The following is a 21,514-nucleotide window of genomic DNA, read 5'->3' as shown; positions in this document are numbered from 1 at the left end:
AGTAATCTTCAATTTGGTCGCCTACCGAGATGTTTTGCAGCAGCAAAGAGGAAGGACAGCGGGAGGATCGACTGGGTCGAGTCATCACCTTGTCGATGTAAGGGAGGATGATGGAAAACCCAAACTTACACAAGTCACGAGCGTGGTTCTGACGCGTTGCGTGTGCCTTTCCGCGGAGTTGAGTCAATTTAGCTCCGAAAATCACAAGTCGTGGATCAGGGTCCAACGTATGGGTCCATTTGTGGACTTGGACAGTCGTGAGTAACCTTGATGGTCTCTTTCACCTTCTTCCAGCTATATATACAGCGCAAACGAAGTGGAGCATATCCTTCGTCCAACCATAACGTCACACACTTTCTCCTCAACCACAAGTCGACAAACTTAAGCAGGGCTAGCCAAAATGAGCAACTCCAAGACCGATCAGCTCATCACTGACGCCAACAAAGCTTTTTACGCGCTCACTGCTGCTGAGTATGACAAGTTAGGTCGTGGTATGGTGGTTGAGGTTGCCAAGACCAATGCTACAAACATCCTTGCCCGCGTTCCCGGCATAAATACTTCCAAGACCGAGCTGATGGATTTTGCAGCTGGAACCGGACTGCTCGCCATGTTCCTTGCCCCTCGTTGCAAGACAGTCACCGCTGTCGATCAGTCCGAGGCAATGATTCAGCAGCTTCGAAACAAGCTCGATGCGCAATCAGATGGAGAGAACAAAATCGACAACATCGTGCCTGTCGTTACCGACATCCTTGACAGATCATCGCCTAGCGGCTCCCTTACTGGAAAGCTGTTTGATGTGATCACCTGCACAAACTCTTATCATCACCTTAGTGATCCTAAAAGTGTGACACAGGTGCTAGCAAGCTACCTCAAGCCAGGGGGATATCTGGCTGTCGTAGACCTGATCAAGACGGACAAGTCTGCAGAATTCCACAATGCACCAAAGACCATTGAACAGCAAGATGGATCCCACAAACAGATTGACGAGTTCGGCGCGCAGCCGTCGAATGTTCATGAGGGGGAAAATCAGTCTCACGGCAGCGAGAGTCATCATGGCCAACACCACCATCATCACCATCATCACGACTCCAGCGGTCACAAAACCCACAAGCACGAGCATGTCATTGCGCACAGAGGCGGCTTCAGTGATGCCGAAATGGAGGACTTCTTCTCTGCAGCTGATCTCAAGCTGGTCAACATGGGCAAGTCGGCTCAATTCGTCAAAGACGGTAAGGCATACGACAACTTTCTAGCGATCGCTCAGAAGCCTTTGTAAGAAAGCACACGATTCTATTTCTTTCGTTATCAACGCCTTTGTGTGTGGTTTGAGTGAGCAAGAGCCGATCAGGCTGGCTATAGCGAGTCTATGGGTATGAATCGAGCACCTCATCCTTGTTCTCGAACCACACTTTTGGGCCGCGCTCCAAAGCGGCTTGTACATCGGCTCGATCCTTGATTTCACTCCATTTGGGTCGTTCCAGCTCGTAGCCCACGGAGGTCCGAGCATACTGCAACCCGCCGATTCGTGTGACGGGTAGAGTCTTGCTGGCGTCTACGGCCCCGGTCTCGGGATGGATCGTGTCTTTACGGAGGTGCATCACACGTACTCGACCCAAAACGAGCGTGGTGGTGTGCTTGCCCTCTGCATTGCAAATTTCGCGAATATACTCTACCTCGCATTCCATTGACATGGGTGCCTCTTTGACTCGCGGTGTCTTAATGACCTTGCTCTTGACGGGTGTCAGGCCAGACAAAGCATATTCGCTGATTCCGGGTGGACAGTCAACTGAAGCAAAGTTGAGCGCCTCTGCATACGGCTCTGACGACGAAGAGATGGAGAATTCTTGAAGGCGCTTGATGTTGTTTTCGTTATCCTTCCTTCGATTTTCTCCGCCACCAAACGATATCATGACCATCGGAGGATCCTGCGAAACCATCTGATACCAGCTGATAGGAGCCAGGTTCGGAGAGTTGTCCTCGTTGAGCGTGGTGACCAGAGCGACGGGACGTGGAGCGATCGAAGAAACCATCAGCTTGTACATGGTGCTCGACGAGACCTTGGTCTTTCCGATCTGAATCACATGGTACTCAGCATCATCAGCTCCAAATTTGGAGGAAGCGGGATGCGAGTTGAGTCCTTGTCCCGCTTCAAAGTTCACATTGGGCGCCTTGGTGAGCGTGTAGGACAACGAAGGGTCGAACTCGGGTCTCTTGGCTTCTTCCTCTTTGAAGGGCTTGTATTTGGAACCACCACCGGCGCCAGCGCCAGGGACGCCGTACGTGTCGCCACTGTTGGCTTGAGAGGACATGTTGCTGGTTGATGATGGTGACTAAGAAAGGGCATACATTTGTGCGCCTATGTGTAAAGAACAGGCCAAAGACGATTTAACGCCGTCACTTCCGGTTTTGTGGAGAAAACGCGGCTATACCGGCAGACTTGAGAGACTCTGACATAGCGATGATCTTGATCCCGCTTTCTCACTGTCACTGCAATGCTTGTGTCATGTCCTTTATGAGACCCTTTCAAGGCCCTGTCCAGCATTCCTGAAGCATGCTGCGATCAAGGAAAGGGCAGCAGAGGCCAAATGATAGAAGAGTGGATGCACGGACCTCAGCTATTGAAATTCGGATTTCGGGATGGACAGCGTGCAGTAGCACAATTTTTGTTTGCACCAAGACTCGTGACTGTCAAAGCGTACTTGGCACTCTTGAAGGAATCGTGAATCGCTTTGGACAATCCACAACACGACCATCGCTGCGAAACCCAGCGCGTATCTACAAGGAGCGTCCATCGCCCTCCGTCTTTCTGTGGTAGGGCAGAATGTCAATCCTTGGCTGGCTGGTGGTGGCTGTCCTCGCTTACTTTGTCCACAATGCATACCAGCGCATCCAGTTCTCGCGCAAGAAGGCAGAATTCATCCGCGACCGCAGACGCGCTGCTGGCATTCCAGACAGCGACAAGCGGCCGTTCACAGTAGCGCGAGCTGATGCTCTGTCTCGAAGATCGCAGCAAATACAAAACGAGGCCCATACTACACCTATCGCGAGACGCAAGAGCAGCTTTGGCGCGGCCAAGTCGCAAGCAAGCATCGACCAAGAGGCCGCCTCCCGATCATCAGGCATCCCTGGAACCCTTCCTGGCTACCTTAAGGACAGCGCTTCGTCCCTGACAATACGAAAAGCTCGCAAAGAGCCATGTCATTCCACTATCTCTCCTTCCACGCGTAGTCCCTCTCCCATCAAACATCGAAACTTTGACAGAAGCTCGTCTCACAAACTATCAAAGCGTCCGTACTCTCAGATGCAGACTTCCTCCACACGAAAAGGTGAAAGTGCCGGTGAGCATATCCTTGAACATAGCTCGAGCTCTCGGCGCGATGAAGTGCGACGTCGAAAAGCCTCAGCAACGAAATCAGCGCTCAGAGAGTTAGAAGAGGACGGCTTGGAACGACCCAAAGCGCAGAGGATCTCGGTTCCTGGCGATTTTGGGACTGAAGAAGCGACCATTACGGATGAGGACATGTCGGATGTACCGTCGATGGCCGCAGCAGGTCCGGAGAAAAGCCACACTCCTTCGGAAGCCATGGACGAAGACGAAGAATTCTCTCCATCTCAAGCGGATCACAGAGGCAGAACTAGCCCGGAACGTGGTGCGCCTCTACGAAAGCTGCAGACGGCGGCGCGTCCTACCGCCAAGAAGCGAGAGGCCGACGAGCTAGAAGAGTCAGACACCGAAGGCAGCTTTGATTCTACCTATGATGAAGAGTACGTCCGATCTCAAACACACAGTACTAAGCGATCACGAAAGGTCAATCAGGAGCTGGACCCAAGCTCTTCTCTCGATTTTGACATAGCGCTTCCCGAAGAGGCCATGGTTGATTTCGACCCGATTCACGCGGACACCTCTTCAACTTTATACAAGGCCAGTTCGGTTGGATCGAGAAGTAAGCGACAAGCCGACACTTCAAACGACCGACAACCAGGCGAAGAATGGACCGACCTGGAAGGCCTACGGTGGCGCATTCATCCGGAAACGCACGAACTGCAGCGTTGGAGTGAAGTGCTCGAACGACGATCCAAGTATCGCATGCCTCGCGACTCGCTACATCCGATGGCGAAGGAATTGCATCAAGTGGCGGTGCACAAGTGGCTCAGCAAAGAGGACTGGGAAGATGCCAAGGCAAAGAAGCTTTTGTCTTTCCAAGAACCTGAGCGGCTGGCAGAGAAGGAAAGGCTAGATAAAGAGGAAGCTGAAAAGATGAAAAGAAAGCTAGAGGTGCTTGCTAAGATCCGCCAAACATCGTCGCCGAACAAGCGGATCCAGTCGTATCTTGCTCAGCGGCAGTTGCAGCACAAGATGTCAAGAGGCGAGATGAGCGGTGACGTTTCGATGAACAGCTACGTTACACATGAAACCAATGGCGATGCAGCAAGCATGTCGATCGATTCAATGTCGATGGCAGGTGATAGGGCGACACCGAGTAAGCCGAGATCGAGGAGAATCTCGTTGCAAAGCAGAATGACGCCGATAAGAGGGGCTGATGTAGCAAGTGTCGGCCGGGATGGCAGCTCAACATCCGGAGCATCTTCGCCCTCGGACAGTCCTAACCGACAAAGCAGAAGTCCACTTGCATCACCGTATCGGTCGATCGCATATCCGAAGTCGAAGAAAGGTGCATCGGGCACCTCTTCGCCATTAGTTACGTCTGCATTTCCAGCTTCACAGCATCCTTCGTTCTGATGAGCCTTTGGTTCCTGCATTGTAATCCCAATCGTGTCAAGCGCCTTGGCGCGCCTTAGCCTCGCGAATCAGTGCTTTTGGCTAAACATGTATAAACCCAGAGAGGGCCAAGGGTACCCAAGAGGAATCTCGCAACGTAGAAATTTCTGGGATTGCATGATGCTGCACACATGGCATTCGCAGCATCCTTGGCATGTCTCATGGCGTGATTGCATTATCTTTCTGTGCGGGGCGAGTCAATCATGTTGGTACGATACATCAGAAGGCTTTGATTGGTGTGATTGCATTGATGGCTGGGCCGCAATGTATGGTACTATGTGCAGAGGGGAAACGGGAGGAAAGGAAAAGGTTTGAGGTGAAAAATGCTCGGTCGTAGCGGTGGTAGCGGTGGGAACAAAGCAGGCCGCAAAAGCCGTGCCAAGAGCTGCTGCGAAGAAAGGGCAAAGATGACTTTCAAGTGCCGCCCATGCTATCCATCTCAGCTGTTCGTGATTGTGATGCCGAAAGGCGAAAAGCGAATTAGGCAAGTCGGACGCAATCTATTAATAAATGAGAAGGTTCGGTTCCACAAGACCTGAACGGCGGCTGCGTGCTGGCGTGTGACAGCAAGGATGGCAGCATGATTCAAACGTCGAGGGTGACGGTGAACTGGAATTCGTGATTACTGTACAGTAACTTATCAGCTGCCTCGCACAAATGCGCATCTCGCCTCGCATTCACAATTTTCGATTCCAGATTGTGATTACATTCACGATTATGCCTGGTTTTCTTCTCGCCAAGCTTTGACGTGCTTCGGAGGAGACTCTTCCTTCGGTTCGTTTCCGCGTTGTCATTTTCTTGGCAGATTGAGAGCGCTTGCACAGGTTGAGGCGGCGGTAAGGCCAGGTTGCAAGAAGCTTTGGTTCGACCACCGGTAGTGCAAACAAGCTGTTTATGAGGCTTTGTCTTCGCTTACCTTTTCTCCAATCTTCAGAAGAAATCGTCCTGTTTTCACCGTATTTTCACCTGACCGCACAGATCGCGTCGCGAGTGTGGCTGAATAGTTGCAAAGCGGAAAAGACGTGCTCAGGTATGCCAAAGTTCATCTCACAAGGGTGATGCCGTCGGGGCCGCCTTTCCGTCCTGATTACCGGACTGATACGCGGTGGTATCCATCCCAATCTTTCTCCCCGTCTTGTGCTGATCTGTCCAAATTGCAGAGTGCAACTCGGCGCGGCCGAAGCTTTTTGCTCGAGCACAGGTGTAGACGTTCGTGATTGATGTGTTACGTTGTGACCGCCGTTGATGCGTGCTTCGGACTGCTTAGATTACAAAGGGTGTTGAACGCGCCTTGATTGGATACCCCACACCAAACGCAGATCGCACCGCACCTGCGAGCTTTGATTAAGCACAAAGTGGACTTGACCCGTGAGTTGTTTACCCGCCACAGAAGTTAACGAATTAGCAGCGAAATATATATATATATATATATATATATAATTGATCTGGCTCAAGCGAGCCAGGCAGTGCACCTCAGCGTCACGCCTCTTGACACATATCTGTTGTACCAGCTGCTCTAATCAGGCCAGTAAGGCGGCGGGAAGATGGCGGCGAAATTGGCGAAACTTGGCGAGATATGTGTTGTGTCATTCTCCTTTTTTCTTCTCTGCTGGGGCAACCACGAACCAATGTTCAGGCTGGCACTTTCTCTCTCTCTCTCTCTCTCCTTGAAGTGAAACGAACAGGGCATGCACCATATCCCAAACGCACCTTTCCTCTGGCACAGGTCGGGATCCGACTCTTGAACAGACTCGCTTACTCTTTCGTGTAGGACTTGACCAACGAAGCGGCAACAAGCGTGTTAATATTACTGAATAGACCGACTACTATAACAGCAGTGTGACCAATTGAAAATCTGTGACGATGTCGAATTGGCCATCGTCTCTAAGCTTTTCACTTGAGTTTCAGGCCTATCAGTGTTTGCCCTCGGTTCCGACAAGACAATGACCGCATTATCCACCACAAACTTTGTGTGAGGTGGCATTATCCAACGCGAGTAAGATTACACGCATACCAGTTGTGCCCAGGCTTCAGTAGGCAGCTCTTGGCTCAACCAATCGTTTTTCTGGCAAATCAGGTCACGCGCCCTTCCGCCTGTGGAGACAGAGAGCGAGGCGGTATACGCTGAAATTCAAATTCGAGCAAAAGTTCAAATATCATGCCTTGGCAAAAGTGCCACGGTACAACATGCGTGATCCACGAATTGCCGATGAGCGGGTCTTTATCGTCGCCCATTTCGGCGTCGAATGGCGATTGGCCTCTTGTTATCAGCTTTATTAATCCTATTAAAAAATCGGGCACTGTTTCTGCGCTGTTGCTTTCGCTTGTCCTTGGTCATGTCTCACCGAACAGTCATAGTGGAAAGCAGCGGAGGAGGTGCACAAGAGCCGTGTGCCTTCCGCCGTCTATAGCTGCAGCTCTCATCGGAGCGTCACCGATACCAACCAATCCGAAGTTGAGAAATTCGGGGATTGCCCGACTGGTGCAGCCACATGCGGGCATTTGGCAGCCCCATACAATCGAACTTGCCGGCTCGCGTTCAATCACAGAGCGCAAACCCACCCAACTCGTCTCATGATTGGACGCACAGCCCAAGCTTGGCTCGTTCCCCGTTGCCACCAATGATCATTCTTCAATCCCACCAATCGCGATTCGCTACACACAGCTGTGGGATGGGTCAACCAAGATAACGGTTTCTGCCCTTGTTATTTGTGTTCATTCGGTGTCACTTGGAAATGCAGATGGACTGGTTTGTCCATTCTCGCAGTGCCCATACCTTTGTGTGACAACCTCACTGATTGGGGCGACAATTGGCTCGCATTGTTTTTTCGTCTCGACACTTGACCCAGGTTCACCGTCAGCTCTCCTGCGCCGCATTCATTTGTCACGCAGTCCATTTGCGTCTTTTCCTTTCCACGACTTCCAGCTCGTTGTTCGCTTGGTCCGACTCCATCCAAGACAGAAATTGAATGGTGATGAGAGGGCGGGTGGGATAGGAGCATTTCAAAAGGAGCAAATTTGGAGTGCCCTCCCTATCTTGGCTGACTTGATCCTAGGGGATTTACAGTATGTTAACAATAATAGTAATAGCAAGGGTACGCTTCTGCAGACTCGTGACTTGAGCGGCCAACGTCGAAGCTCAAATGCTGTTATCAGCAATCGTGAATCTCTCTGTTTCGCTGCCTGTTCGGTTGCTCCCTCGACAAGCGCCGAGTCTGGACACGGGGTCCAATTACGAATGCTTCTGCATGTGCCGTGCATGTGCCTGACCTTTTTCTCTCGTTTCCGCTTACCACACCAGCCAAGTCACGTTTGCTGCCCAAGTCGCCCCACCCTTTCACCCATTTTCTGCTTTGCCCTTTGCCTTGTCGTGCGGACAAAGTTGGCTATCTCTGATTGGGCCCACGCCGTCGAAATCAGATCCCAGCTTCGAACGCCGCCCGCCGCCCGCCACGCTAGCTGTGCACCCTGTGCACCCTGCCTGGCACATCCATCCCACTCTGTGTCAGCAAGTTGTGGCCGAAGCCTCCCACGAGTGTTATCGCTATCGCCAGCCTTTCCGCATATAACCCCCTCGCCGTCTCGCTATTCCCCCTCGTGCCTCCCCATCTGCACTCTCAAGACGCATCACCACCTGTGATACCTCCCCCCCTTCCCTATTTCGCTTTCGGCTCCAGTCACGTCACCTACCCCTTTCCACTGTCTTCTCACCTCTACCCCCCACCGTCGACACCAGACTCGACCAGTCCATACCAAGTATGGGTGCGTGGACAAATTTTGTTGACGGCTTCAAGCCAGAGGTCACCGACGAGAGCGCGTCGGACTCGGTTCCAGCTTACGCCGAGAAGGACTCCAAGGACTTCGAGACTAACGCCGTTGCTGGCTTCAAGGACCCCAAAGACGAGACTGGTCTTAAGCGTAGGCTCACTGGTCGTCATGTCCAGTTCATTGCCCTGGGTGGTTCGATTGGTACCGGTCTCTTCATCGGCTCTGGAGGCGCTCTTGCCACCGGTGGCCCTGGTTTCCTTATGATCGACTTTATTCTCATCGGTATCATGCTTCTCATGGTCGTTATGGCCCTCGGTGAGCTTGGTGCTATTTTCCCCGTCGCCGGATCCTTCGCTGCCTACTCTACACGTTTCATCGATCCCGCCGTCGGTTTCGCCATGGCCTACAACTACTGGCTCCAGTGGCTCATTGTGCTTCCCCTCGAACTTGTCGCCGCATCCATCGTCATTGTCTTTTGGGATCCCAATGAGACTGTTCCCAAAGGTGTTTGGATCGCTGTCTTCCTTATCATCATCACCATCATCAACTTGTTTGGCGTCCGAGGCTACGGTGAATTCGAATTCTTTGGCTCGCTCGTCAAGGTTCTTGCCGTCATCGGCTTCATCATTGCTGGTGTGGTCATCAACGTCGGCGGCGGTCCCGACGGCAAGTACTACGGTACCGAGACGTGGCGCAACCCTGGTGCATTTAACAACGGTTTCAAAGGCTTCTCCTCTGTGTTTGTCACGGCTGCCTTTGCTTTCGCTGGAACCGAGCTCATCGGACTCGCTGCCGCCGAGACCGCCAACGCGCGCAAGGAGATCCCCAAGGCTGCCAAGCAGATCTTCATGCGTGTCACCATCTTCTACGTCGTATCGCTCCTCGTCGTCTCTTTCCTCGTCCCTTACACCAACCCGGCTCTGCTTGGTGGCTCCTACGATGCCAGGGCTTCCCCATTCGTTATCGCCGTCGCGAATGCGCGTATCTCGGTGTTGCCAAGTATTCTTAATGCCGTAATCCTGATTTCAGTACTTTCGGTTGGTAACTCGGCAGTATATGCTGCTTCGCGAACGCTGCAAGCCATGTCAACCATCGGCCAGGCTCCCCGATACTTCAGCTACATTGACCGACAGGGACGTCCTCTGCCCGCTGTTATTCTCTCGCTCATTTTCGGCCTGCTGGGCTTCCTCATCTACGCTGGTGATGACGCGCGTGGTCTCGTGTTCAGCTGGCTTCTCGCCATCTCGGGTCTCTCAACCATCATCAGCTGGCTCTGTATTTGCATTTCCCATGCCCGCTTCCGCCAGGCATGGACTCGTGCTGGCCACACTTTGGAGGAGCTCCCCTGGAAGTCGCCTTTCGGCATCTGGGGTTCCCTCTACGGTGCTTTCTTCAACGTTCTTGTCATTATCGTCACGTTCTACGTTTCGGCCTTCCCCATCGGAGAGGGCGAGATGTCGGCCACGGAACGCGCCAATGCCTTCTTCCAGAGCTTCCTCTCGGTGCCCGTTGTCGTCTTTGTCTTCTACCTGCCTTACAAGTTTTTCATGCGAAGCAAGTATGTCGACATTGACGACATTGACATTAGCACTGGTCGCCGCGACCCTGTGCCCGTCGAGGTGCTCCGCCGCGAGCGCGAGGAGGCAGCTGCGTTGCCCATGTACAAGAAGGTTTGGCACTTCTTGTTCTAAGCCGAAACATTTGCTATATGTTTGTAAATTTGGGAACTCCTTTTACGATACTCTCTTATGCCGTTTTGACGGTGCTCGATACCTCTTGTTTTCCTTTGTACAACTCACGAATCAATTACGGATTGATGTCATTCATGGCTTGGAATCTGTGTGCGAGTATGGAGGAAGTGAGAACGTGGAAGCACGGTGGTGCTGTGAGCGTGCAGGTGCAATAAGATGGTCACAATCCTGTGCCTGAAACCGTAGTCGTGAGTGTGTGAGACGCGGTGAGTTGGTCGAGTGTGGAATGACTCGGTAACAGCTGGTTGCGATGGACGCTGCACCGAGCGGTGATGCGGCGTAGCGCGGTTCTGAATGGCGTGCAATCGTGAATCCAGCTCGTGAGGGACCTTGACGGCGGGGCGACCTTGATACGCAATGGGTTGCAAGCGCACATTTCGTAGGCGCGACCCGTCAACGACGCGTAGCGACGCCCATTCGCTGAGTTTGATCGCCACCAAGCAGGCTCCCACCGCTCTCAGAATACCTCGCAGTCGATAAAGCGCTTCTTCGAAAGCTTTTTGGCCTTCAGCAGTCATGCGTGTACATGGCTTCTGACCGACCGAGAAACGAGCAAGTACAGTACGTGGGCGAACGCAGTAAGCGCAACAGCCAAGTGAGTGATGATGACGCCCGTTTGGCGGTGTCAAAAGTGGCGAGCATCTTGAGTGCCGAGACGAGCAGCGACTACGATTGCATATCCAAGTTAAACATTCATGATTCGTAATCCGTGATGAGGGGGGATCTGGAAGACACGGAAAGGCAAACGACACGCTCGTCGGTGGCTTGCGTGATAGAGACTAGAGCTGGGGCAGCTTGCCCAAGCTCTGATCCTGGAGATAATCGCCTATGGCTACTAGATCATTTCCCTTGGCCTTTTTGAGGTAGTGTTTCAACGTTGAGAGATCGGCGTCTGGTAGGATATCGCTCAACTTGACGAGAGCGTGTTGGAAAGCCGCGTCTTGGTCGACGTCTGTTTGCGAGCCACGTCTGATGCGGTCGCGCACCGAGCTGTAGGAAAGCGACGACCTGAGTGCGCCACTGCCGTTGCCACTGGCAGCGGTAGCGCCGAGCAGTCTAGGCGAAGTACCCATTACCGCGCTCCCGGTTTCGTGAGTCGAATTCGACGAGAGCGGCGGCGACGTCAGTGCGCCAGAAACATCGCTCGTGCGACGAGGCGCAAGGTAATCCGCCAACGAAAACTCTCGATTCGGAGAACGCAACGGCGCGTGTGAAGCGCTGCTGAAACTCGCACCTCCGAGCCGCGAGACAAATGTGGGTCCGCTACCAAACCCGCCGCTGATAGGTGAAATCGGTGTGATCGGAGTGACTGGTGTAATCGGCCTAGTCGGTGCAGCTGTCGACGTATGCATTTGACCGGATCCTGTACCTGAGCGCGCCATCGCGTTGGGCGCACGCGGTCCCATCGGTGCTCTCAGCCCGGTCGTACCGGAGCTCGACGCTGCAGCCATCGAAGTGCCGACGTTGGTCTCGCGACCCGCATCCATTCGTACATTCGATGCTGACGCAAGTGGACTCGACACCGTCTCTCCACCCAGTGCGCCCAGCCCCAGTCCGCTCACGCGCCCAGCACCAGTCGCTGGACTCTCTGGTCGGCTGTGACTTGAATAGCTCGTCTCAAACGTATCTGTGCTAGGACGAGACGAAGGGATGCTTCCAACCACGGCACCACCAGGAGAAGCAGTGCGCGTACTACGATTGTTCGCCAAATACGCACGTGAGCCCCCCACCGCTGCAGCCGCCGACGACAGCGATGACACCGCTCCAGCGTTCGACGTTGTTGCCGACGTCTGCGTTCGCTTACTTCCCTTACGACCAAGACCACCAAAGAACCGATTGCCACTTGCCAGTCCGCTGCTTCGCGACGCAGGCAGCGAGACATGCGTTGTCGACGCCAGAACAGCCGGGTTCGACGACGACAAAGACTGGACTGAGTTGGACCTCAGCTGCTGCGGCTGCTGCGGCTGCACCACACCCGGATATGGCAGATTGACAGCATCCTGAACCGGCGATTCCGCCATGGTAGGCATGACCGAGACGATCTCCTTAGCCTTGGCGCCATCGCCACGCATCGGGAACGTCATATCAGATCGGATCGAGTCTGCATAAGACGCCTCATTCCGAAAATGCCTCGGCAAACTTGCGTGCGCGATCCAGTCATCGGGTTGCTGCTTGTTCGGTCGGCTGTTCTGCTGCCGCATCGCCGGTCGTTGCACGACCTGCATCCACACGCTCAATCCTGTTTCGAGGTGCAATAGCTCGTTTGTGCACCGCGCATACGAGCTAGCACGCTCCCACGAAGATGCGCGTTTCTTGTCAACAATGATGTTACTGCTCACAAAGGCTTTCGGCATAGGTAGCGTTTTACCATAGACATCGATGCGACTCGGAGTTTGCGGAACAGATCGTTGAGGCACATACCCCGCTTGCGCAGTGCGTTGTTGAATTGGGGAGCCAGGCGGAGGAGTTGCCAGCGATGGATCCGATATGCCGGTAGGAAACAACGGCGTCTTGGGCGTCGCTTGCGTATAATATGTTGGTGAAGCCAGGAGGCTAGGTCTGACAGCGTCCGTAGCGGCGCCCGTGACGCTCGCCAAGCTCTTGGCTGAAGACAGCGACGTCGGCAGACGCGCAGGTGCGTCTTCTTGCACCGTCGGGGCTGGCATGGGAGTTGTAAACTCGTCCTCTGCAGAGATGGTCTCGTCGCCGAAACTGAGGTCATTCATGGCGTCCTCGACAGCATCAGTGAGGTCATTCATGCTCGTAGCCGGCTGATCGTCGCCAGCAGATGCACCAAGATGTTGATCCGATCGCGTTGCTGGCTTGTCAAAGGTAAAGGCGCCTTCAACATCTGAATCGTCTGAGTAGTCAGAGGGCGTCGATCGCTCTGAGAGCGAGCGACGGCTCGAGACGAGCGAATCGTCGCGGTTCGAGAGGCGCTTGGGGTTGCGCGACGGCCGATCCCGTGAGTCAATGCTGGTACGCGAAATGCTTTCGTCGACAGCCATGGTTGGGGCTGCAGCTGTAGCCGAGGATGCGACATCTCGTATGTGAAGTGATGCGCTTTTGCTTGGGCTGGTCGTCGTTCCTGCAGACTTTTTATTGCTCGCCGACGACGATGGTGGAGACATTGCATCACCTTGCTGCTTGCGCAACCTGGCGCGTTCTCGCGCTTCTTTGAGCGTCCGGGGTCGAGATTCATCCGCCTCGGCGAGAAGTTGCTTCTCGAGCCGCCTCTGCTCTTCGAGACTTGGTTCATCTGAATACCGGCTGCTATTTTGCTTGTTGTTCGACGTATCTTCGTTGACAGCCTGGAGTGCTGTGCCTTTGGTAGGGCTGGCGGGACCTCGACTGGATGTCTGAGGTGTTGGGTCGCTTAGAGCAGCATGGCTGATCGAAGCTTCCTGTGAAACATGCGTGGGAGCATTCAAAGAAAGATTACGAGCGGCCTCATCGCGAAAGTCTGCGCTGCTTCGACGTGGTGGAATTTGGTCCAAGATGAGTTGACCAGAGCTCGATCGTGACATTGCATGCTTCGCGAATGATGAAGCGATCCCATCCGACTGCGAAGGGCTCGGAGAGATGTTGAAGCTGTCCTGCATCACGCTGCTCGTGCGTCTTGGTACAGGAGGCGAGGGAAGAGCGTTAGAGAAAAGTTCTACCTCAGCGGGCTCATTGGTCTGCGTGGAAGCAGTGGCATTGCGCTTCAGTTGTATGGGAGCCTCGAGGGTTCTGTCCGCTGGCCGGTCGGTGGTGTCGTGAGAAAAAGCACCCGGCATCTCGTCTTCATCATAATGGGATCCATCGCTATCGTTCTGAGTTTCTTGAGTTCCCGTCTGCAGCGGTTGCGACGGGAAACCAATTGATGGATCAGAAGTGCTAGATTCGTTCGCTGGCTGTACGCTATGCATGGCATCGATGTCGAATCCGATCACAGAAGCCCGTTTGCTTTGTGGACCAGAAGTGTTTGCAGAAGCGGAAGCGGTGGTCCATATTGAGGCGTTGCTGTCGCTAGGAGGCAAAGAGAAACCTGAGGTGATTGCTGATGGGCCAGGGTTGGACGCCTGGAAGCCACGTGTGGTTAAAGGCGTTGGCAAGCCGGTAGTAATCGAAGTGGAAGCAGAGGCAGAAGGCTGCAAGGAGATATTTGAGCTTCCAGCGGCTGTGAAGTTGCTATCGGATTGAAGAGGTGTGTCCAATGACCCTGGAAAGGAGCCTGGCGAACGAGCATAGAGATCTAAAAGGCTACTGTTCGAGACGACCGAGCTGCCCTCTGTCGAACGATACGAGGTGCCTAATGGAGCTACAGAGAGGCTGGAAGCAGCGTCTTTCGCTGGTACTGATGCATCAACGGGATGCGCCATGATGAATCCGGCAAGTCGAGTCGCAAGGGCGATACAGAGGGAAGGGCCGTGAGTACAAACGTTCGCTGTTGAGTGTGACAGAGGTTAATGAGCGCGGAAAAAAGCCACGAGATCCGGTTGTAGCTCGATTGAGGATCGCCTTCAACTGAAACAGTGGGTGTCAGCGGCTATCTAAGTCTAGGATGTGGGTGTTGGTTGTGTGAAGAAGAGCACAGCGAGGCGATTGAGCAATGAGAGTCGTGAGACACGAGTGACCGTGCGTTCGGGTAGAATGGAATCGCGAATCGTGAATCGTTAATAGCGCTTTGCGGTTATTATTGGTTGACGGAGTATTCGTGAAACATGAAAATCGAAGCCTTTAATCGAGGCTGCAAAATGCCGTCCGTGACTTTCCAATCAACGCAACGCCCTGCAAACACCCTCAGCGACCACCTCTGCTAGGGCGACAGGACGAGATGCAAGCAGACAGCGACATCAACGACAGGCAAGCAGCTCGAGAATGGCAGTCAAGAAAGTCGACTTACCCGAATCTTGATGGTGAGCATCGGGCTGCTGGCATCTAAAGACATTCATGATGTTGGCTGACTCTATTGCATCGGTGGATGCATGTCCGTCCGTCTTTTACAACGTCAGTCCTCATACAGCCGGACAAGTACTTGCTGGCCAGGCTTCCACCAAGCTCGTCGATACCGCCATCAATACTAAAGCTGCTTTCTACACCCACAGACTCACGCGGCAAACCGTTGTTCTGCACAGTCTCACGCACCCACAATGAGCTGAGCATCCTCGTCTCAACGTCAGTAGAGCGTAGCTGGAACGACCTCAAGGCTGAGCTTGAAGCCGCCGTTGCCAAGGGAGAAGATGATGGCCATGGAGTTGATGGACCATGGAGAGCGTTCCGCATCAGAGGACCAATGCAGTTTCATCTGGTTGGCGTCCTGCTCGAGTTTAGCAAGTGCCTTGCTCAGCGTGGGATTTCCATTTTTGCCGTCTCGACGTGGGATACGGACTACATCTGCGTCAAGCAGTCCGACTTTGACAATGCTTGCAAAGCTCTCGAGCAGGATGGATGGAAAGTACTCGACCAGGCTGATTAGCGTGACTGCAGCAGAACAAGTAGCTGTCTGCGATCATCAAAGTGGGTGGGATGTGTATGTAGGAATTGTTCGTACTAGTACATAACTACAGCATAACCAGTTACTTCTTTCGGTCGTGAATCGTGTAGTTGCCATAGTCCTTCTTCGGATCGTAAACCTCCCAACGACTGTAAGGCCAGACATGCTTGTTGCGATTATAAAAAGTTCTTTCGACAACCTTGCCAGCGTGAGACTCGTCTTTTTCCACACTGGCATCAGCGACCAAACGGATATCGTCGTGTACATCAAAGTTGAACAATGGTCCCGACTTTCCCCTTGCTTTGTTGACGATAAAGTCGTAGAAGCTGTAATGGTGTGGAATGATGAGATCCTCCTTGATGTACATCATGCTGTCCACCGACACGCCGCGCAACTCGGACACTTGCTGGCGGCATTTCTCTAGGAAGTGGGCAATCGTGTCTCCCTTTTTACAAAGCACTGTCTTTCGATGGCCTGTGCCATCCCAGTAGGAATAGGTGATTTCGACGTCTTCCTGTTTCAATTCCTCTTGCTTTCGGAGCCATTCCTGGCGCAACTCCTCGCGCATGCGACGTTGTGCCTCTTCCCTATCTCGATCCGGAAGGAAGGAGGTGTCAACATTGGGGTTTTTGAGGCTGGTCTTTTTTGTCAAAGGAGATAGGTCCTTGTCGAGTTGATCGACATTGTCGCCATCAACAGCATTGTCATCTGACCTCCGCTTCCTCTTGGCGCTCGTTTCCAGCTTAGGTATTGAAGGTCCTGCTCCGCCTTGCTCTTCCTCATCATCGTACGCAAAGGAAAGCTTTGCGCGTTCCTTTTTCACCTGTTTGTTCTTCTTGGTCGCCTTGTCGTGAGCTTTGAGCTCGTTGGTACGTGCCGCTTCTCGCTTCTTTTCCTCTTCGAGCTCCGATCGGAGTTTCTGGAAATCCTCAAGATGTACGAGACCGATCGTCGACTTCTTCAGTGCATCCTCCATGGAATCGTTCTTGCCGACAAACCGATCCGCTCCTGTGCGGTTGCGCTCCGACTCCTTGACCAGATCCGCCTTCTGTCGCTCAAAGTCCTCCATCATCTTGGCACGTGCCTTCTCGTGCTTGCCTTGACGGCGCAATTCGGACTGTGACTGCGACATACTGGACAGATCTGACGCCCTCTTTGGCCCGCCAGTCTTGTAAAACGCTTTGGCGGCGTGACGTGCAGGAGGACCGACAAGTTGGCCATGTCAAAGTTCATAGTGGTCCAAAAAGTGTTGAGAAAGTCATCAACGTGCAAGGCACGGAATTCGGAAAACGTTTCACATTCACGAGTAAAGCACGTGGCGCGTGACGAGAGGGTGATGATGTTAGATTGTAGGTTTGTTACTGCGGGTTAAATCGTGCTTGCGTCGACATAGCCACACAGTTGGCTGCTCTACCACGACTACAGGCAATGCGGATCTAAGCAAGGAGCCTGCGGAATGCTGGGAAGAAGAGCTAGTGAGACCAAGGATTGATGCAGCGGCTAGTGGGGTATTCAGCAGATCAGTCGTAAGCTGCGAAAATGACTTGCGCCGCAGCCCAACGAAAGAGGTGATGGGCGGCGCTATTTGCTCGAACAGCTGCTCAGACTCGTTGAGTGCTCTGCCTTGCTGGTCTTGAAGCATGGCACATTCTGGTGTCTCTGTAATCAGGTGTGTGAATGTGGACCACGCCTGGGTTGCCTCGTGCCCAGAGACGGGCAAATTCTCGGTCTTGTCATACACCCAGCACTCTTGCGTTCCACAAGGGGCCGGTGAGACCTTTCGGAAGCTATCGAGTCGACTTTGCTGGAAAATGCGGTTCAAATGTATGGACTGGAAGAGCGTGACTCCCGTCATAGCTGGCAACACATCAATGTGAACGATGACTTGACCATTGGGTTCACGCTGTAAGTCGGCATCGATGTGTTGGTGCAAGGTTCTAAGTGCGTTTCCGCCAGGATAGTTGATAGAGCTTACATAGCCTGTGAACCAGCTCAAGCCGAGCTGAAGAAGCAGCAAGATCGCCAGTACGGCCCTCCCTGGCCATGATCGTGCGAGTTTGCTGGCGCCGATAGATGCCACGACGTTGAGTGCGGGCAAAGTGTAGAAGGCGAAGCGCCATTCTTTGTGACCGAGCAGGCTGAGCACAGCGATGTGCATGACAGCTGTGAGAAACAAGAACCTCGCTCTCGCTTCCAGGGCTGAGTTTCGACCCCGAAGAAGTTGAGCAGCTCCAATCACGACAAGCGGACCAGTGAAGGCGAGGAGTCTGGGTATCAACGAGGTAATGTAGGCATGCCAAGGTGAGACACCCCATTCGCTGCTTTTGCCTTGGACTACGTTGAACAGCAGAGCGTGCAGTTCAGGCCAAAGTGGCTTTGGTCGGTCACCACTTGTGAGGTTGCGCAATGACAGAGCGTATATGCTGAGTAGGCTCTTGACATTGGCGTGTGCGAGGTCTTGCCAAAAGTAAGTGTCGATCACGGTCGTGAGCAAGATGCTGAAGGTGCCCGAGACGATACCTGTCTTGAGTCCAGCCCAAAATGAGATCCTGCGAGTTACCAGAAGGTATAGTCCAACAGGAACAAGTGTCGCTACAATCTCGAGACGTAGCACAACACCGCTAAATGTCAGCAGCCAAATTGCTACTTTGGCGTCGACCAAGGCACGATCCTTGCCCTGGTAAAGTACGCCAACGTTGCGACAAACAAGTGCCAGTGCTGTGGTGACGAGCGGTAGCGCAAGTGAGTTGGGAATCGTACGGCTGGCCCAGAATGCAAAGTGGAATTGAATTGCCGTGACCAGCATGAAAAGTAGAGCGACTAATTGCTCGTCTCGCAGCCTCGAAAAACTATTTTGCTTAGCGGGCGGCATGGTCGATTTGAAGGTCTGCTGGCAAAAGAAGTTCACGGCAGACACATTGGCAGATGCAAGGCAGAGTCGAACGACCACCTGAGCGTCGGCTGATGTCTGCACTGCTCCCAGAAACCGCGACAAGAGAAGGAATGGATACGATATGGCAGCGAGCAACAGCGGCCCGATGAACGAGCGCGGGACTGCGCCAGGAAAAACTCGATGGTCATACCGAGCCAAGGCTGCCGGACGAACTCCATAGCTGACGATATCGTGAACCGCCTGGATGGTAAAGCTCTCTTCGACCTTGGTGTAGGGACATGACACGGTTCGCCAAGTCACCAAGACGAGTAGGCTAGGAAGCCCGCCAAGCCAGACGAGATCGCTGAGACGGTGCATCCTTGGTTCTAGCCGATCCTTGCTAGGTCTCGCAAGACTGAGCTAACTTGTCATGGCTGCTGTCATGAATTCTTGAAAAGCTTCCGATGTCGTGGGGATAATGGAAACATCGAAACGCTTTAGTCCAGTAGAGAGAAAGAGTTCAGAGGGATTCGTGATTCACACGATTCGTGATTGTTTTTTTTGGTAGTTAACGTTAAGCTAACCGCCGCCGAATTTTTGTGCGCGGGCCATTCACGATTCATTCGTGATTCTGTGATTCATTCGTGATTCGTTATTCACGTTGTAAATTCGGTGTCGAAACGAAAATCTGTGGTGGCTTGACTCCACATCATCACCGTCATCTTGAACTTGACCTTTGAGCACCGAGGCTCATCGCATCACCATTCCGTTGGAGCGGTGCGTCCAGACGAGGATCATACGGCGAGTCGCTGTGCAACAGCAAGTAACGTTGTGCGCAGATGTCGGTACCGCGTAAGGCCGGCGTACCTCCTGCAACTGACTTGACGGCTGACTTTCAGAGTCTGATTGCGCAAAGGCGGCAAGAGTATCCACCGTCGGCATCATCATCAGCGCAAGGATTTGGTCGACTGAAGCGCAAAGATCCACCAGAAAATGTGGTGAAAGCATTGAAACAATGGCTGGCACAAGCCTACATTATCCGTAAACACATCATTTCTTTGCTCGGCTTTCTTTATTCAATACGAAGAAAGTACCTGGCGCTCGGAAGGCGACACGCTGTTCACCTTGGGCAAGGCGTACATGGTGCTGATACACCGGATGACCATGACGATCTAGCAGGGTCTGCGTTTGCAAAGTGGAAGGTGTTCACGGGGCCTCTGAGCGACACTCAGCGGGACGAGATTGACTTTCAGGTAAAGGTGGTCATCAAGCGATGTCTGGAGAGTATCAGAGAGCTGGAAAGGGCCGAAGAAGCGCGTAAAAAGCATGCACCGACGACACCGACAGCACTCTCACCGCTCAACAGCCTTTTTGCACTGTCCACAGCCAGAGATTCGTCAACATCGATTCTGGCATCTTCGCTCATCTCGGCACATCGAGCCTCGATCACGCAATACCTCTCGACGCTCCTATCGAGGGCTTCGGCGCTGCAGAGCGATATGCAGGAGGCACGACTGAGGATGCAACGTGAAAAGACAAAGTCACTAGCAAATTCAAGGATTGAATCGTCGCAAGCGGCTGACCCGGTATCTACGTCTAGGGTTCTAGCGGCAGCTCCAACGGTAATCCGAGGCAGTGTAGGTGGCTCGTTCAACCCGGAGCTCGACACAGAGTCAGGAATGGTGGGGAAGGACATCAGCGCGCAGCTTTCAGCCTCACAGATTGAAATGTTTGAGACCGAGTCGTCCGAGCTGATCAAGTCGCTCGAGTCAGATCTGGCAGCGATCAAGAAGGCGGAATCAAGGCTGTACGAGATCAGCGAGCTTCAGACGCAGGTGGTGCAGCAGCTGGAACAGCAAGGCGAGATCACGGATCAGTTGCTGGACGAGGCGATTGGGGTAGGCACGGAGGTGGGACGCGGAAATGAAGAGTTGCGAAAAGCGAGGCAACGCAGTCGAGAGGCGGACAAATTTCTGACCATTTTTTTGGTCGGAAGCGGTCTTGCACTGCTGTTTTTGCATTGGATGGATTGAGCACTCGCTCATTCGCTAGAGCATGGTCGGTGGAAGGGTTGAATGACTGCATGTTGAAGGAAGCAACTCAAGTGAGGCACAGATTGAGTGCGAGTAGGAGGCGTGTGTCATTGCGTGGGATGTAACGTATTGAAGATGGAAATTTCAAGGTTAGAGTCCGAGCTGCTCCTTGACGGAATCACGGATGATCTTCTCGTACGCTTCTCGGTTATCTCTGTACATTTTCTGTCGAGGCAAAGCGACGGGCAAGTCGAAGCGGGGTCAGTGATTTGCTCGTCGAGTGGTGTCCAGGTTAGGATTGCGTGCCATGCTACTTACGCATGCATCAATGTTAGCGCCGCTCTCAACATTTGGTTCGGCAAGCATGCTGAGGACGGAGAGCAAGATTTTTTCGATGGATTGAACAGGCGACCAGCGTTCAGATGAAGATTCGTACATGTTTGGGTCGTCTCCAGGAGCGTGCAGAATCGAGATGCATACGAGACCGTCGGCGTAAACGTTGGGGTGGAAGATGGGTGGCTCGAAGCGCATCGTCGGTGGCTCAAGCGGGTACGAGGCAGGAAAGCTGAGTCGAGCCGAGAATACGCCACCTTCAAAAGGGGTGCCGTCGGGCCCTGGCACGAGCGCCTCCCATTCCAGGTAGTTGTCCTCCGAGATGGGGCCTACGGCGGGAAAGAGAGTGTTGGGATCGGTGGAAAGCTGTTTGTATTCTATGGTGAGACGCTTGATTGCTGCGCTCGACGAAGCTCTGCTGTTGAACATGATGTAAGGGGAGATGGCGCACTGGTCTATTGGTGCAGCTTTCGTATGGGTTGTAGGAGGAAAGGGGGG

General features: G+C 53.3%; 10 protein-coding genes across 10 annotated transcripts; 5 read left to right on the top strand and 5 right to left on the bottom strand.

The window, feature by feature from the left end:
- Nucleotides 1-400: 400 nt before the first annotated feature.
- Nucleotides 401-1,276, top strand: UMAG_11345 (uncharacterized protein; the record flags this gene model as incomplete). The annotated part of the gene is made up of 1 exon (XM_011388436.1): nucleotides 401-1,276. One exon carries the CDS (start codon nucleotides 401-403, stop codon nucleotides 1,274-1,276), a length of 876 nt encoding a protein of 291 aa, XP_011386738.1.
- An 88-nt stretch (nucleotides 1,277-1,364) lies between these two features.
- UMAG_11344 (uncharacterized protein) lies at nucleotides 1,365-2,309 on the bottom strand (the record flags this gene model as incomplete). The annotated part of the gene is made up of 1 exon (XM_011388435.1): nucleotides 1,365-2,309. One exon carries the CDS (start codon nucleotides 2,307-2,309, stop codon nucleotides 1,365-1,367), a length of 945 nt encoding a protein of 314 aa, XP_011386737.1.
- Nucleotides 2,310-2,821: 512 nt separating this feature from the next.
- On the top strand, nucleotides 2,822-4,741 carry UMAG_00344 (uncharacterized protein; the record flags this gene model as incomplete). The annotated part of the gene is made up of 1 exon (XM_011387939.1): nucleotides 2,822-4,741. One exon carries the CDS (start codon nucleotides 2,822-2,824, stop codon nucleotides 4,739-4,741), a length of 1,920 nt encoding a protein of 639 aa, XP_011386241.1.
- Nucleotides 4,742-8,538: 3,797 nt separating this feature from the next.
- UMAG_00343 (putative amino acid transport protein) lies at nucleotides 8,539-10,239 on the top strand (the record flags this gene model as incomplete). Its single annotated transcript, XM_011387938.1, has 1 exon — nucleotides 8,539-10,239. The coding sequence occupies one exon, from the start codon at nucleotides 8,539-8,541 to the stop codon at nucleotides 10,237-10,239; it is 1,701 nt and encodes a 566-aa protein (XP_011386240.1).
- Nucleotides 10,240-11,078: 839 nt separating this feature from the next.
- Nucleotides 11,079-14,663, bottom strand: UMAG_00342 (uncharacterized protein; the record flags this gene model as incomplete). The annotated part of the gene is made up of 1 exon (XM_011387937.1): nucleotides 11,079-14,663. The coding sequence occupies one exon, from the start codon at nucleotides 14,661-14,663 to the stop codon at nucleotides 11,079-11,081; it is 3,585 nt and encodes a 1,194-aa protein (XP_011386239.1).
- A 455-nt stretch (nucleotides 14,664-15,118) lies between these two features.
- Nucleotides 15,119-15,760, top strand: UMAG_11343 (uncharacterized protein; the record flags this gene model as incomplete). Its single annotated transcript, XM_011388434.1, has 2 exons — nucleotides 15,119-15,200; nucleotides 15,297-15,760. 2 exons carry the CDS (start codon nucleotides 15,119-15,121, stop codon nucleotides 15,758-15,760), a joined length of 546 nt encoding a protein of 181 aa, XP_011386736.1.
- Nucleotides 15,761-15,860: 100 nt separating this feature from the next.
- UMAG_11342 (uncharacterized protein) lies at nucleotides 15,861-16,910 on the bottom strand (the record flags this gene model as incomplete). Its single annotated transcript, XM_011388433.1, has 1 exon — nucleotides 15,861-16,910. The coding sequence occupies one exon, from the start codon at nucleotides 16,908-16,910 to the stop codon at nucleotides 15,861-15,863; it is 1,050 nt and encodes a 349-aa protein (XP_011386735.1).
- A 210-nt stretch (nucleotides 16,911-17,120) lies between these two features.
- Nucleotides 17,121-19,028, bottom strand: UMAG_11341 (dolichyl-P-Man:Man(7)GlcNAc(2)-PP-dolichol alpha-1,6-mannosyltransferase; the record flags this gene model as incomplete). The annotated part of the gene is made up of 1 exon (XM_011388432.1): nucleotides 17,121-19,028. The coding sequence occupies one exon, from the start codon at nucleotides 19,026-19,028 to the stop codon at nucleotides 17,121-17,123; it is 1,908 nt and encodes a 635-aa protein (XP_011386734.1).
- A 461-nt stretch (nucleotides 19,029-19,489) lies between these two features.
- On the top strand, nucleotides 19,490-20,683 carry UMAG_00340 (uncharacterized protein; the record flags this gene model as incomplete). Its single annotated transcript, XM_011387936.1, has 1 exon — nucleotides 19,490-20,683. The coding sequence occupies one exon, from the start codon at nucleotides 19,490-19,492 to the stop codon at nucleotides 20,681-20,683; it is 1,194 nt and encodes a 397-aa protein (XP_011386238.1).
- Nucleotides 20,684-20,833: 150 nt separating this feature from the next.
- On the bottom strand, nucleotides 20,834-21,445 carry UMAG_11340 (putative E2 ubiquitin-conjugating protein UBC7; the record flags this gene model as incomplete). The annotated part of the gene is made up of 2 exons (XM_011388431.1): nucleotides 20,834-20,908; nucleotides 21,002-21,445. The coding sequence occupies 2 exons, from the start codon at nucleotides 21,443-21,445 to the stop codon at nucleotides 20,834-20,836; spliced, it is 519 nt and encodes a 172-aa protein (XP_011386733.1).
- Nucleotides 21,446-21,514: the final 69 nt, after the last annotated feature.

The sequence above is a fragment of the Mycosarcoma maydis genome, chromosome 1 (assembly GCF_000328475.2).
Source record: "Mycosarcoma maydis chromosome 1, whole genome shotgun sequence".
In the NCBI taxonomy this organism is placed as follows: domain Eukaryota; kingdom Fungi; phylum Basidiomycota; class Ustilaginomycetes; order Ustilaginales; genus Mycosarcoma; species Mycosarcoma maydis.
Note: the sequence above shows the minus strand (reverse complement) of the source record. Positions and strands in the feature narration are given on the sequence as shown.